General features: G+C 42.6%; 1 protein-coding gene across 1 annotated transcript in view; it reads left to right on the top strand.

Annotated features, from left to right (window-relative positions):
- The first annotated feature begins 12,600 nt into the window (after positions 1-12,600).
- Positions 12,601-15,249, top strand: part of LOC134579483 (fatty acyl-CoA hydrolase precursor, medium chain-like) — a 28,105-nt gene continuing 25,456 nt past the window's right edge. The window contains exon 1 of the mRNA XM_063438790.1: positions 12,601-12,642. Within this exon, the coding sequence (XP_063294860.1) occupies positions 12,621-12,642 (22 nt within the window). The 5' untranslated portion in view covers positions 12,601-12,620. The remainder of the gene's footprint in view (positions 12,643-15,249) is intronic.

Raw genomic sequence — 15,249 nt, 5'->3', positions numbered from 1 at the left:
AACGCCGTCCCTGAGTGCCATGCCTACATATGGGCCCTGTAAAAAGCATGTGAAAAGACTTGGTTCGTGTGATTCCTCTGGTATATTTTTGGGGTTCCTGTATGTGTAGGATGTATATTTAATAGGTAATGTTTTGTGATCTGTAACTCTAGTGCCTGGGGGATAATTGGGTTAAGCAAATGTCTCTTTTGGATATGGTATTGAATCACGGGTCTCCTGTTTCTGGAAGGCTTGATCTTTACCCTATTAAAGGACGTTCTATCTTAGAGGCAAGCAAGACATATGGCAGATTTGAGCTCAGACTTGCAGGATACTGCTGTGTGTCTTCCCACACCCTACAGAATAGCTCTGCTGGAGTCCAAGCTTCAAAGAGGAACTAGGGTTGTAAGCTAGGACATTCCATGCAATCAATTAACCCCTTTTGAAAAAATAAAATGTGTGTGTGGGGGTTTGGAAATTGTAGATTTGCTGTACCTGAGAGGGGACTGAATTCTCTCTCAAACACAGAGGATCATGGTAGGGATGACCCTGTAATGTTGTGTTGGAAACCTCTTGCATGGGGCTATGCATATAGGAAGCCAAGGGCAAATAGGAAGCGATGGTCACCGGGCGCAGTTGGCGCCCATCCCACTCCCCAGCAGCTGTGTGCGATCTAGGGAGAGAACACAGCCGGTTCTCCTCTACAGAGGCAAGCCACGACCCCAGCGATCCCTAGGAAGCAGAGCCACGACGGACTCAGCAGACAACTCTCATCATCCTTGTCCAGTCGGGAAAACCAAGGAGACCCAGGTGATGGAAGGGCCGGGGGCCACCCTTGTTTGGGTGGGGGTTGCTATGGGTTTAGAGGGCCGGGGAATCACAATTGCTTGGGTGAGGGTTGTTACAGGCTCCAAGGGCCGGGGGGCACACTTGTTTGGGTGGGGGGTTATATGGGCTCAGAGACCCCTGGGTACCAGGGCCTGAACTGGGAGGCCTCCCTGGCTACAGGTGCTTTATGTTTAAGTCACCCTGACCCCAGGACTGTAGGGGCTTGCTGAGGACAAGGGCTATTGCAGGCATGGCACTAACAGACTATGTGTCCACTCCAGGCAGCAGCAAACTGACCCGTATGGATCATGCTGTGGCTGTCGGAGGTGGACAAGGGGAAGATATGTGATGAAACGCAGTCACTGAGTGCCATGCCTAAATATGGGCCCTGTAAAACGCATGTGAAAAGACTCGGTTCATGTGGTTTCCCTGGTTTATTTTTGGGGTTCCTATATGTGTGGGATGCATATTTAATAGTTTATGTTTTGTGATCTGTAACTCTAGTGGGATGACCCTGTAATGTTGTGTTGGAAACCCCTTGCATGGGGATAAGCATAAAAGCTGTGTGCACTAATAAAGATTGTCAGAGAGTTGTACCTCCAGAACTAGGTGTTGTCCATTTACTTGGGGGAGGGGGTGGGGGGGGGGTGAGAAAGGGTTAATCCCGAGGCCAGCTTGTCGCAGCTGGTGGAAGATGCAGCAGGGAAAGTCCTTGTAAGGACTGAGAGCTAGTTCCCCTATCGTTTCCCCTTTTCCGGCTAGGAAGCGGTCCCTGTAATGAAGGTAACTGGTCGGGTTGCCAGAGGGGTCCGTTACAGTGGCTTTGGTAGTTGGAAATATGTGCACTACACGCGGATGTTGAGTAAGAGGCAATCAAATCACTTCTTTAATAAGATGAGGTGAAATTTTCGTAGCCTCTATCTCAAGCCATAGAGGGCGACCATGTTTGAAGTTAAACTTAAGGGCCATAGCCACATTAGTTGCAGAATAATAATGACTTAAGTTTGGCAAACACATACCCAAACTATTTCTGAGCTTTTGTTAAATAGCCAGTTTGACTGCTTGGTTTCTTATTCCATACGAATGTCAGATGGGCAGAGTGAACCTTCCAAAAAAGAAGGGGAATGCTCTTTAAAAATATAACATTTTGGGATGGAGAGTCATTTTGATTGAATGAATCCTACCTAATCAAGAAATTCCAGACTACACAACCTCTCAATATCTTCCCTAAGATCTTAGCTAGATTAGAAGTATGCATATTTGACAAGTTCTTGCACATATTGATGCCCGAATAAGAAATCTAGAAAGCTCTCCAGTCAAATTGAAAAGTCGTTTTTAAAATATCCAATTCTTGCCATGGAATAAAAAAAAAATGAGAGTGCTTGGGTTTTATTTGTATTCAATTTATAATATAAAATTTCAACAAATTCTTGCAGGACTGACATTAGAGGTGTAATTGAGGTCAAAGGGTTAGTAAGAAATAACAGAATATCATCTGCAAAGCAACTTATGTTGTATTCACTGTCTCCGACAGCAATGTCTTCTATGTCTACACAATTCCTTATTGCTTCAGCCAAGGGTTCCATTGCCAGCACAAATAAAATTGGTGACAATGGACACCTCTGTCTTGTGCCATTACATAAGGTAAAACTATCAGACAGGAAGCCAGTTGCAGATACTTGAGCAGTTGGATTCCAGAATGAAAGGAAGATTCCTCTATGTGTAAGGTTATAGGGGCAGATTCTAACCAGGTCACGTCTAAAATATTGGACCTGACAATGTATGGAACATTACGCTCACCCGTCAAGAAACTGTCAATTCCAGAATCCTTCTCTTCATGTTGATCTACCAACAATCAAATAAACCCTGTGAAAAAATAAATTTGGAACAAGAATTAGCCAATTTTTTCCTATTATATTTTTTGATGATGTGATCACTCTCTCTAGCAATATCATGATCACAATCTAAAACAAAATTCATATCACCTCCAATGATCAATCTAGCTCTGACATCCTTGGAAACCTTTGTTACAATTTTCTTCAAAAATGTATATTGCCCAGAATTAGGGAAGTACACATTAACCAAAGTGTAAGCCACACTATTAAGTGTGCCCTTCCAAATCAAAAATCCTACCTTCCAGTTCAGTAATCACCTTGTCAGAATGGAAAAACACCTTTGTGGAAAATAAACGAGACGTCTCTGGATTTTGATCTAAACGTGGAATGAAACTGAAGAGGGTAATCTTTTAACAAGGAATATTCTTATTTTCGAAATGTGTCTCCTGAAGAAAGAGAACGTCAGAACTCAGATTCTTCGCCTTTCTGAACAACAATCTACGCTTATGTGGCGAGTTCAGGCCACTCACATTAAAATAAAATATTTTCAATATCAATATTTTTATCTCGAGAAATAAGCCGAAAAATGCAAGGGGCCCTAAACACACCAAACATTAATAAAAATGCCAAAAATCGTTCAAGGAGGGAAAAGACAAAGAACCCTACCGACCTGGACATTAAGTGCACCAACAAATGAAAATAGAAAACAGAAACAGTTGTAGGAGACTCTGGGGGATTCCCCAGTAATGTGGAAATAGGGGACCCTGGAAACATATGTGCAACATGGCCCTTCGCCATAACATACATAGAGGAGGCCGACCACAACATTACTACTGCCTGATTGTCTTTAAGCATCATAAGCAGCACTCCGGGTTTAGCAGGAGGACCTGCTTCAGTTACTTCGCTGGCACCTATTGACACCCAACTTAGCCCCGACATCCGACGACCCAAGGGCCTCTCTGACTGAGCAGCAGTATGAGACGCAGGGAGTTTCAAAACAAAAGCCCCCTTCTACTCGGTAAGCGCCGCACCTGCCTCTTCCAATCCACTCATAATGGCGATTTTGCCTTCTTGGTATACATCATGGCTGGAAGCTGCTCGTATACGTGTAGTCTGTGGTGGGTCCAATAGAAAGGGAACAGCAATGTGTTTCTCAGCAGAAATTATACTGGGGGATACAGCCAGTTTAGACGTATTCAGGCCTAAATGTCCTGTTTCAGCTGCCATATCAGCATTTGCTCTGCTAGAGTCTTTGTCCAGGATTTAAAATGGTTTTCATTTTAGCCCATATTGATCTCTAGATAACGTTAAAATCGACAAACAAGCAAAGTTGAGATGGATTACATCGTCAATTTTAGCAGTAATTTGTAGGGTATAACGTTTTAAAGTCTAGGGTAGCAATTACAATATACTTAAGCTTGTAATGTACCAATTCCAGTTAAAATCAAGGGTGGTAATATTTAAAAACTGTTTTATTGATCACTGGGCAAATAGTCCAGTGACAAAAATAAATAAAAATGAGACAGCGCTAGGTAACTAAAAAGCAGCAACCTATTAAAAGGGGATCCCTCAAACCCTTTAGAGCTAGATAAGTAAAAAATAATAAAAAGGCTGCGCTTACGATAAAAGCAGACACAGTGTAAAGTCCAAAGGGAGGAAAAAGTCCAACTGGTGTGTCCTTACAGGAGGTCTTTGCTGGTGGTGTCCTCTACCAATGTAGTAGTTCCTCTCATATGAAAGACAAAAGGGAAGAGATGGACAACCAATAGTGTAGTTTGCACAATACTGATGTGGATAGAAATAATAATAATAGTTGAGAACTCACATTTACCAGAGCTACTGTCCTAGCTCTGGAATAAAGCGCATACAGCGGTATAATCCCCGCTTATGGGATTTAAATGGGTTCCTCTCTGTGTTCTTGGTGTCCAATTCTCAAAAAGATAAAAAGAAACATCCGATAGTGCTCACTGTTTGGCAAAGTGAATAAAATAATAAAAGGGTATACTCACAAACCAAGAGCAGACCGACTGCTCTGTGTAGACAGCTTTGGTGGATTGATCCCCACCTAGGATTTCTTTAAAATGCAGGAAACTTCCAGGGTTTTTATCAAGGTGTAATAAAACCAATAAAGATTAAAAAGCCAGGGTAAAATAATTAAGTTTCTATAAAAAAGATATTTTGGCACAAACAAATGTCCAAAAAATACTTTAATATATTATAAAAACACAAATATAAATATCCATAACGCGTTTCGTCAGAGACTTTTTCAAATGGATTAACCATAAGCGGGGATTATACCGCTGTATGCGCTTTATTCCAGAGCTAGGACAGTAGCTCTGGTAAATGTGAGTTCTCAACTATTATTATTATTATTTCTATCCACATCAGTATTGTGCAAACTACACTATTGGTTGTCCATCTCTTCCCTTTTGTCTTTCATATGAGAGGAACTACTACATTGGTAGAGGACACCACCAGCAAAGACCTCCTGTAAGGACACACCAGTTGGACTTTTTCCTCCCTTTGGACTTTACACTGTGTCTGCTTTTATCGTAAGCGCAGCCTTTTTATTATTTTTTACTTAAATAGTCCAGTGAGACTATCAGAACATCTCCTGTCCAGTTTCAAAAACATCTATCAAGACTCGAAACCCGTTGTGACATTTTAAAGGACCCTTTACATTGAGAGTAAGGGGGAAATAAAGTTAATATAGTCTTATCAAAGTTGTCCTAATACGTATTTATTGTTTTGCTCAGTATTTCTTTTTTATTGGTAGCACGAACTAGTGGAGAACATTTTTGTGACTTTTTAGGTTAAGAATTTTAAGACTAGAATATTCTTGCCTAGTCACTGCCCTATAAATGGAATACCTTACCCTTAAAAAAGTCTGGATTTGGGGACGGGGCCTGACTGTCGGCAGGATCAGACATGCCCTGTCTGAGCTCATGCTTAAGGGCCGGAAAATCGGCGTTAACCGGAGGCTAAACCCACCCAGCAACACCCACCGAAGACCAAATCGACCCCCAGCTGCTGGAGTACCCGGGGATACCCACCAAGACCCTGCCTGGCACCAGGAACGATCCGACAAGGACCCGGAGCATGGAAGAGCTTGAGCTGGGACGAGACGGCCGCTCTCCCGGGTCTCCGGCTGGCGTCTGGCTCCCCCCCCCTCTGGACCGGGGGGTTCATCCCGGTCTACACAGGCAACTACTGGCGCGCCAATCAGGGCCCTAAAAATCATCACCCTGCCATCGGGCAGTGCTCCTTAAGATGGCCACCGCACGCCAACCATGTGCGCGACCTACCCGCTTGATTGGGGTGGAGGGTTGCAATCCATCAGCTGCGACGACACAGAGCCAAGAGCCATCACCCGCGACCCTCTGCCCACAACACGCACCACCCTGGCCGAGTTTGAATGAGAGCTCATCAAACCACCAAGCAAGGGCTAGTTATACCCACCTCAGCCTTGATAGTGCAGCATGGGTACCAGCGGACCGTTGCACCCTCCTTCCTAAGAAAGCATCCACACCCTCATTGCACTGGACTCTCGTACTAACTAAGCACTCTTTGGCACAAAATCACAATGTGCCCAGTGGTCCGTCAGCGGTACCAGCGGATGAAGCGGCAGTCCTACAAGCTAATGTGTTCCAGCAAGTATTTCCTAGCAGAGCAATTAATCTTGTATTTTGACCACTTGCATTATATGACCAGACCTACTAGTATAATCTCAAACCAAAATGTTAGAGGCAGCATGTATAGCCTATCAGTTTCCTTTAATTTGTTAAGCCTGTCTGTTTACACCTTGAATTTCCTTAAAAAAAAAAAAAAGTGCAACACATCTTGAACCTGTTACCAATATGTCACCACTTATCTACTACTGTACTATTTTTGACATTACTAATGTATGTAATCAACAATGCCCTTTCAAAAAAAAATAAAAAATAATAATAATAAAAAATAAAAAAAAGTCAGGAAAGGAACATTTATCACAAAAGGAAGTTCATTTCCATGATTCGCTTTAAAAAAATATGGTTTTGTGTTCTGGAACATATGTTCTGGGGGACGATGGTGAACCTGGTAGAACCTGTGAAATGTGTACCCTGGGAGTACCAATCTGTTCCCTGAGGGGTACGCACAATAAATCCTTAATGGTGGTCCTAAGATTGAGGGGGCACATGTGCCATCAGGGGTTCAGTCATATGATGTGGTGCTTTAACAGGGTGATTGGGCCACTGTAATATTGTCAGCCTGTCCTGGGAGGAAGTAACAGCCTGTCACTTCCTCCCAAGTAAAATAGAGTGCCCCGTGGGAGACACAGAGCAGAAGGGGCGGACTAGCCATGCAAGTCCCTAACTCTCAAAAGCCCCAGCTAGCAGAAGCCACCACCCTACATCCAAAAGGTAGGAAACTGAAACAGGAGGGTGTCCACAATTTACACATGTCTGTATGTTTTATGTTTCTGTATTTGTATGTGTGTAGTGTTTGTATTTGTATGTGTGTATCTGTACGTCTATGTATTTGTATGTGTGTCAGTGTTTGTATCTGTGTGGCTGTGTATCTGTATGGGTGTCAGTGTGTATGCATCAGTGTGTCTGTGCATCTGCATGTGTGTCTGTATGTGTCAGTGCGTGTGTCTGTGTATCTGCACGTGTGTTTGTATATGTGTCTGTGTATCTTCATGTGTGTCAGTTTTTTATACCTGTGTATCTGCATGTGTGGCATGACAGAGAAACAATCATTGACACACATAGATAAAGATACACACACTGCCATACATGCAGATACAAAAACACACACAATGACAAACAAGCAAATGCACAGATACAAATATTGCCACACATTCAGATTCACAGAGACAAGCAATGACACACATACAGATACACAGGCACAGAGACACACTTTGACACATGCAGAAACACAGATACACAGACACACATGTTGGTCAGCATTTAAACAGTTTTAGCTACCCTCTTGTTTCTTACCTTTTGGGTGCAGGACAGTCGATTCTGTATGAATTTCAGCCCATGCGAACCAGGAGGAACGGTTCTCCAGGCTGGATGGTAAGCCGTGTAATGCTAGTTCCGCTATTTCCCTGTTCAGGTCACACATAGATGTAAAAACTGACACATGCAACACATACACACAGAAACAGTGTTTGAATCTGTACCTGTGTCACTGTTTGTATCTGTGTGTCTGCACGTGTGTCAGTGTGTGTATCTGCATTGTACATATAGAAATATGCCTGAGGCAGAGGAGAAGCAGAGGGAGCCTGGGGCTGAGGAGGATCATGAAGAGCCTGGGGCAGAAGAGAAACAGAGGAGCCTAGGACAGAGAAAAATGGGAGATGGGGCAGAAAAAAAACAACACATTTAAAAAAAAAAAAAAAAAGCAACTATATTAATTACATTTTGCTAATATGAGGGTTACAATTTATGGAAACGGACTGCCAAGAGGTACACAAGTGAAAAAAGGTTGGGAAACATTGGTCTATATCTACTAGTTTTGTCCCTTTATGTTCGCTCAGCCACTGGCTGAATGGCGCGACATTTAGCGCCAACTCGGCAGAAGCGAATGAATTTGAAAAATAATATAAAAAAATTAATTTGCCAATTTACTGAATTTTTTTTTAATTCAAATCGCTCTTTTATGGTTCTTATTTAGCCAAATGGTGCATTTTCTATTCAGAGTTATCTTGTTACCGACCTTACTCTGGTGATATGGCATTTCTATCTTTGTTGTGTTTTAGGGTCTGTATGTGGGTTCCCCTACACATTGGTGACAGTACATCATGGCCACTATAGATCCTACAGATCTATTACAACTGATGGCTTGGCAAGCAGCGAAAATACCTTAGATCATCGTATGGATCAATCTCGTACTGCTCATCTGCAACCTGAGATCATCTGCTATGTCTCTTGAGACTATGCTACGAGACTGGTCCATCAGCTCCTCCTGCTCAAAGAATCCCCTCACAATTCTATAGTGGGGATCGGTTGGACTACCGTGGTTTTATTAACCAAGTTAAGATCCGACAAAAACTTGCAAAACTAGAAATATCCTAAAGATACACAAGATGGTGCCAGACACCAGCTAAAAAAATCATGTATTTACCAATATTGCAACTTTAGCATGCAGTATAAAAGATCATAGATAAAAGACAGATAAAAGAAAAAGAAAAGAAAAAAATCACGGGATAGAACGTTTATTAAACACAGTTATAAAATAAAACAATCATAAAATCACAATCATAAAATCTGACCTCTGGGGGGGTCCCAGCTTTAGAAGATGTAACCCCTTTGACCTCCATACAATCAGATTAACCCCTTTTAACATTGACAATCCCATCTCTGCCAGGTCGGCAGGTCCTTAATGCACTACACAAACTACATTAAAGGACAATATTCCATAGTGCAATAATAAATTATGCACCCTTGCCATGACAGAGAGTTTTTATTGGTAACATTGGAAACATGCACAGTTTGTCTAGCTGCCTCTGGAATAGTACACACTGATGTCTCTCTGTCTGCCTCCCAACTAAAACATTTCAATTGGTGAATCCCTAATGAAATTTGAAGGTAGACTGATTTCTAAACAATATATTCCATCTAAGCGATCCTGATATAGCGTAACATTTTATAGATTATGCGACTCCTGTGCTGGCAGGGCCGTCTTTCCCCATGGGCATGCTGGGCAGTTGACCAGGGGCACCACAAGCATGCCCAAATGCCCTTTGTTAGTGGGACAGAGAGGGAAGGAGGACCCAGAGGCCGGGCGCTCCTTGCGCGAGCAGGCTGTTTGGAGCGTTGCCATGGCAGCATTCTGCGCGCGGGAGGACTGCAGAGCCTCACACTTTGCAACACACACACAGCACCCTCTCTCTCACACATACACAACACCCCCCACCCCACACACAACACCCCTCTCATACATACACAACACCCTTCACAAACACACACAGCACCCTTCACACACACAGCAACCCTTACACACACACTGCACCCCTGACACACAGCACCCCTCACAAGCACACTGTACCACTTAAAAACACACTGCACCCCTAACACACAAACACACACAGCACCCTTCACTGCAGTCTGGGTGTATCTAGCAGTCTGTGTGTGTGTGTGTATTCAGCAGCCTCTGTGTGCGTTTGTGTGTATTCAGTGGATTGTGTGTACTCATCAGTCTGTCTGTGTGTATTTGGCAGTCTGTGTGCATGTACTCTGCATTCAGTCAGTGTGTGTATTCATCAGCTGGTGTGCAAAGAGTGATTCAGTGAGCGCATAGACAACTTATTCCAGCGTCCTAATTGTTAGCCAGCCTCCAGCTCATCCCTCTTGTAAGGTAGAGCTGGAGTTTAAGTTAGAACAGCAGGTGCCCTGTCAACAGGGAGGGGAGGGAGAGAGGGGGGAGTGCAGGAGGGAGGGGGTAATGGGGCCTGCATATAACATGCTCAAATGACTCTGCCCCTGCTCCTCCCCTCTCCATCTATGAGATTTAGAAGGGAGGTGCAGACCCTCCCTTGTTGCGGATCCAATCCCAGTAGGAGACGGATCAGGAGTCTTGGCTGGGTGACAATTATTGCTGGATCAACGACAAGGCACTCTACCTATTATTATTTTATTTACATACATTGCCCCGTGTAAAGTACAGACTAGGGGACAGCATGCACTTTATTTGGAGGTTAGGGAGCATCACATATTTTATATTATGAGGTTATGGGGACAGCATATTGTGACGTTAGGGCCTAACCTCAAAATAATGTTAAAGCTGTCCACCATAACCTCATATTTACAACTAGATTGCACACCCACAACCAAGCTAGCATACAGAGTGTGCCTGCCACCAGCTGGCTACAATAGGTACTACACCAGCAGCATCCTAAACATAGGGTTAGTCACTGAAGGGAGAATTCTTAGTGAATTTCAAATTGAAGGTTGGAGTAGCCGTACGCAAAGCATAGCTAACTTATGGAATTTTTCCAGTTTAAAGGAGCACAAACGTTAAATGCATCAATCAGCAGCGCTGTGGTCCATGGCTCAGCCTTTCCCCTACAGATAGTGGCGAGCGCTCGAGCCCAAGCTGCGGGTAAGGAGTATGCACAGAACGGAGTATCCCAGCTTCCTGACGTACAGTTCAAAGGCAGACTTAGAGCTCTGTCGTTTATACAACTCGCTGCAGTTCTAAATCTGAGAGATAGTGCTGGGTACTCTGCTCTCTGCACTACTAGCGTTGCAATTATGCAAAGTTGTGATGGTACTTAGATGTTTTATCTTTCATTGTACATTGTGTCTGAAGAAGAGATCTGAGTGGTCTTTAAAGCTTGCACTGTTAATACACTAAATTGGGAAATGGAATGTCACCCTCACCTCTACTAACACTCCTCTACACTTTCCGATTCAGGGAATAAACCATTAAAGGGTTTCTACCCTAATGACCCACCGCCAAGCAACATTCAGGCCATACTAGCTGTGCTGTTTACTTTGTAGATCATTTTTCATTTATCAGCTATTTTTGCCTAAATGTTTTCAGCTTTCAATTGACCACCATTCACTGTTTAGTAAATAAACCCTTAATCCATATTGGTCAGGATAGGTGCGCTATAATGACCGCAGAAGGAAGTACCCATGTCCTCTAATGGTGTGATAAATAACAATTAAAAAAAAACATATTTTTTTTGGGGGGGGGGGATCTTAAATAGATTTATGGCTAGTGTTCTTTACAGCTTCTAGCGGAATAATGAGCGCGAGAGATCGCGTGTTCTGATAATGTACATTTCATGGGAGCTAACCTCTTGGCTCAAAGATCAGAGATAACACAGAATCTGTTCAAATGTAAATATCATTAGTTACTTTTGTATGTGGTTAAGTACAAAGTACACTCTTAGTAAATACATGAATCTAGTGTCTTTCAGTGAGAGATACACTTTGGTCCATATATGGTTGAACGAATAATATACAGCCCAGGGCGCTATTGCACACCAGCAGTCCAGGACTTGCCATTAACTCAATAGTAACAGAACTAGGAAAGGCCTACGATTTTGGACTCTTGATGTTCTTTGAGGGCTGAGTTAGGAACCAGTGGGTTAGCCAATGGCTGTTCAGGCATTGTAAGTTACAAATTGCATTGATTGTCAGCCAGGCATTTTAAGTCACCCTGATTATTGAGTTAAAGGTACATTCCAAGCACCATAACCACTACAGCTTACTGCAGAGCGTTTGTAGGCAAATAATTCTCAAGCACCATTCCTGTAAAAAAAATTTTTTTTTAAATAGTCGAAAGATTAAGATTTAAATATAATACAATTATATAAAAATGCTATGCATATACATAGTGTGTATGTATGTCAGTTTATAAAATCAGCAATAATTACATGCTCAGGGTTAAGGGTGATGGGAGTTGGCACCCAGACCAACCCAGATGACTTTATCCCTGTAAATGCCACCTACTTCACTGGTAACATTGTGGCCATCACACGCTTGGCAGGATTTTCTCTGAAAAGGTAGTGTTACATTAAAAAGCCTGCAGGGACACCAGAACAACTATATTAAGCTGTAGCGTTTCTGGTGACTAAAGTGTCCCTTTAAGGACACATTGCAGAGGAGGCCAGGTGGGGACCAGACAGTGAAGGTCTGTAGGGCTTCGCTTCCACCAACTCTAGAACTGGATATTAGGTAACACATTGAGGCTTGTGATGGATTCAAAGGTGGATCCTATTATGTAATTTCTCCCTGTGGCTCCGGCTCTAACCCAAAAGCCAATTTTAAACATTGTTCCACAATCTGACTAACGACTTGTTAAGCTTGTGACAATAGAATTGTCCCAACCCCTTCACAGGCGTTCCCTGTCTATCCGTAACTAGAGGTCACAGAACGAGCTCTGGGAACATTCTATCTCCCGTACTACTTGATGTTTCATGTTTTCTTCACAGCAACTGAAATGGGGATCATAATCCAAACTGTCGCTCTGTGCTGTCTGATGCTGAATGGCTTTGTATCAGGTAACAAACAATATACAGAATATCTATTGGATGTCACAAATTTCACGTCACAAAAAATATTTTATAGCATTTTTCTTACTTGATTTTTATGATTATATCTCCATTTTTTTTAATTCCCTTGTTTTGTTAACTTATGTGATTGGAATTTTATATCTGAAGTGTTTTGGAATGTATCCCATTGCTGGAGGGTGTAAATATCTGATGGATACAAGGGTTTATGCATTAATCACTAAACTGCAGTATAGTGAATTGCAAAATTTCAAAATGAAGGGCAAAAATATATATCTTAGTTTCTTCACAGCTTGTCCATTTCAGCCTACATTTTACAATTCACTAGAATCCAATGTTTAGTGAATAATCCCCTGCAGTGCCAGGAATTGACATAGGTACCAACAGTCCCAAATTTGTTTAGAGTCTTAGACAGTCCCACATTTTGGGGTTCTCTCTTAGCAAAAATTGGTCTCTGTCACCTGTTCCTCATTTTGAAATCAGCCGGCAGATTACAAAATGCATGAGGGGACTGAGCACTTGCACCATGCACAGAGCACTTTAACATGGTCTGCGGGAGGAGGTATACTGTCAGTTAGCCTGGCATCCCGCTTAGGTCTCCCATCCCATTGACAGGCAGACCTATACCTTGCACAGTGCAACAGGTGGACAGGGAACATTGGCAGGTGTGATTTTAGTGACTGAGAGCATAATATAGGTTTGCAGTGAGATAAACTGATATTGCATCACACCAAGTGCAGGTACCAGGATTGTTATCAGTAAGTCAATCTGCACCTCTGCATTTAGCCTAAACATCCCAGATTTACATGTGACATTAAATCATTCCCACAATGGATTTCTCCTTAAATAGACACTAATTGTACCAGAATATTCACTGAGTAAGATTATCCTCAATAATGGGTCACAGGTTCTATAAATCCAGCCCTGAGTGAATTAAGAACTTTGGAACAGTGCAATCTAAACATCATTCCCTGTTCATACACTCTGGGATCCAACATTTTAACCTTTGTCTGATCTCTAGAAAAAACTGTAATTTCTAAAACTACCCCTAAATGTATTTAAGCACTGAGAATATCAAGCATTAAATAATACAGTTGCAAGAAAAAGTATGTGAACCATAAAGCTGCAAGATGACTGCAAGAGCACAGCACAGACTGCTCAATGAGGTGAAGAAGAATCCTAGAGTGTCAGCTAAAGACTTACAAAAGTCACTGGCAAATGCTAACATTCCTGTTAGCGAATCTACAATACGTAAAACACTAAACAAGAATGGATTTCATGGGAGGATACCACAGAGGAAGCCACTGCTGTCCAAACAAAACATTGCTGCACGTTTACAGTTTGCACAAGAGCACCTGAATGTTCCACAGCAGTACTGGCCAAATATTCTGTGGACAGATGAAACCAAAGTTGAGTTGTTTGGAAGAAACACACAACACTATGTGTGGCGAAAAAGAGGCACAGCACACCAACATCAAAACCTCATCCCAACTGTGAAGTATGGTGGTGGGGGCATCATGGTTTGGGGCTGCTTTGCTGCATCAGGGCCTGGACGGATTGCTATAATCGAAGGAAAAATGAATTCCCAAGTTTATCAAGACATTTAGCAGGAGAACTTAAGGCCATCTGTCTACCAGCTGAAGCTCAACAGAAGATGGGTGTTGCAACAGGACAATCACCCAAAGCATAGAAGTAAATCAACAACAGAATGGCTTAAACAGAAGAAAATACGCCTTCTGAAGTGCCCCAGTCAGAGTCCTGACCTCAACCCGATTGAGATGCTGTGGCATGACCTCAAGAAAGCGATTCGCACCAGACATCCCAAGAATATTGCTGAACTGAACCAGTTCTGTAAAGAGGAATGATCAAGAATTACTCCTAACCGTTGTGCACGTCTGATCTGCAACTACAGGAAACGTTTGGTTGAAGTTATTGCTGCCAAAGGAGGTTCAACCAGTTATTAAATCCAAGGGTTCACATACTTTTTCCACCTGCACTGTGAATGTTTACATGGTGTGTTCAATAAAAACATGGCAACATTTCATTCTTTGTGTGTTATTAGTTTAAGCAGAGTGTGATTGTCTATTGTTGTGACTTAGATGATGATCAGATCACATTTAATGACCAATTTGTGCAGAAATCCTAATCATTCCAAAGGGTTCACATACTTTTTCTTGCAACTGTATATCTTCACAAGCAGGTTGAGGGCACAGAGAAAGCATCTGGCATAACAAGGAGTTACTGCTTGAATTATAGGGCAAGGGTTACAAACAACCCATCATGGGGTTAGGAGGGCCATGTGTAACTGGCCTGGTTCAGAGAAATACCTAACCTAAGCACACCAGGCCAAAGACCCTCCACTTGTTAATAAGTTAACAGATTAGGTGCAGATTAGTCTATGCAGCACTAAGGTTATTTGGGCAGGCCTCCGAACCATCCCGATTTCTCAGTCCCGCTTTTCAGGTCCTGTCCCACCGTCCTGTTGGGACACCAGGGAACTGTTCCTAAAAAGTGTAGTGTGAGTACATCATTAGAGGCGCTCGCTCTGTACTCAGGGAACTAGGACTCTAGCACCGAAACAGTGCTCCCTGCGTGGTC

The sequence above is a fragment of the Pelobates fuscus genome, chromosome 12 (assembly GCF_036172605.1).
Source record: "Pelobates fuscus isolate aPelFus1 chromosome 12, aPelFus1.pri, whole genome shotgun sequence".
In the NCBI taxonomy this organism is placed as follows: domain Eukaryota; kingdom Metazoa; phylum Chordata; class Amphibia; order Anura; family Pelobatidae; genus Pelobates; species Pelobates fuscus.
This window is presented reverse-complemented; position numbering and strand designations above follow the sequence as displayed.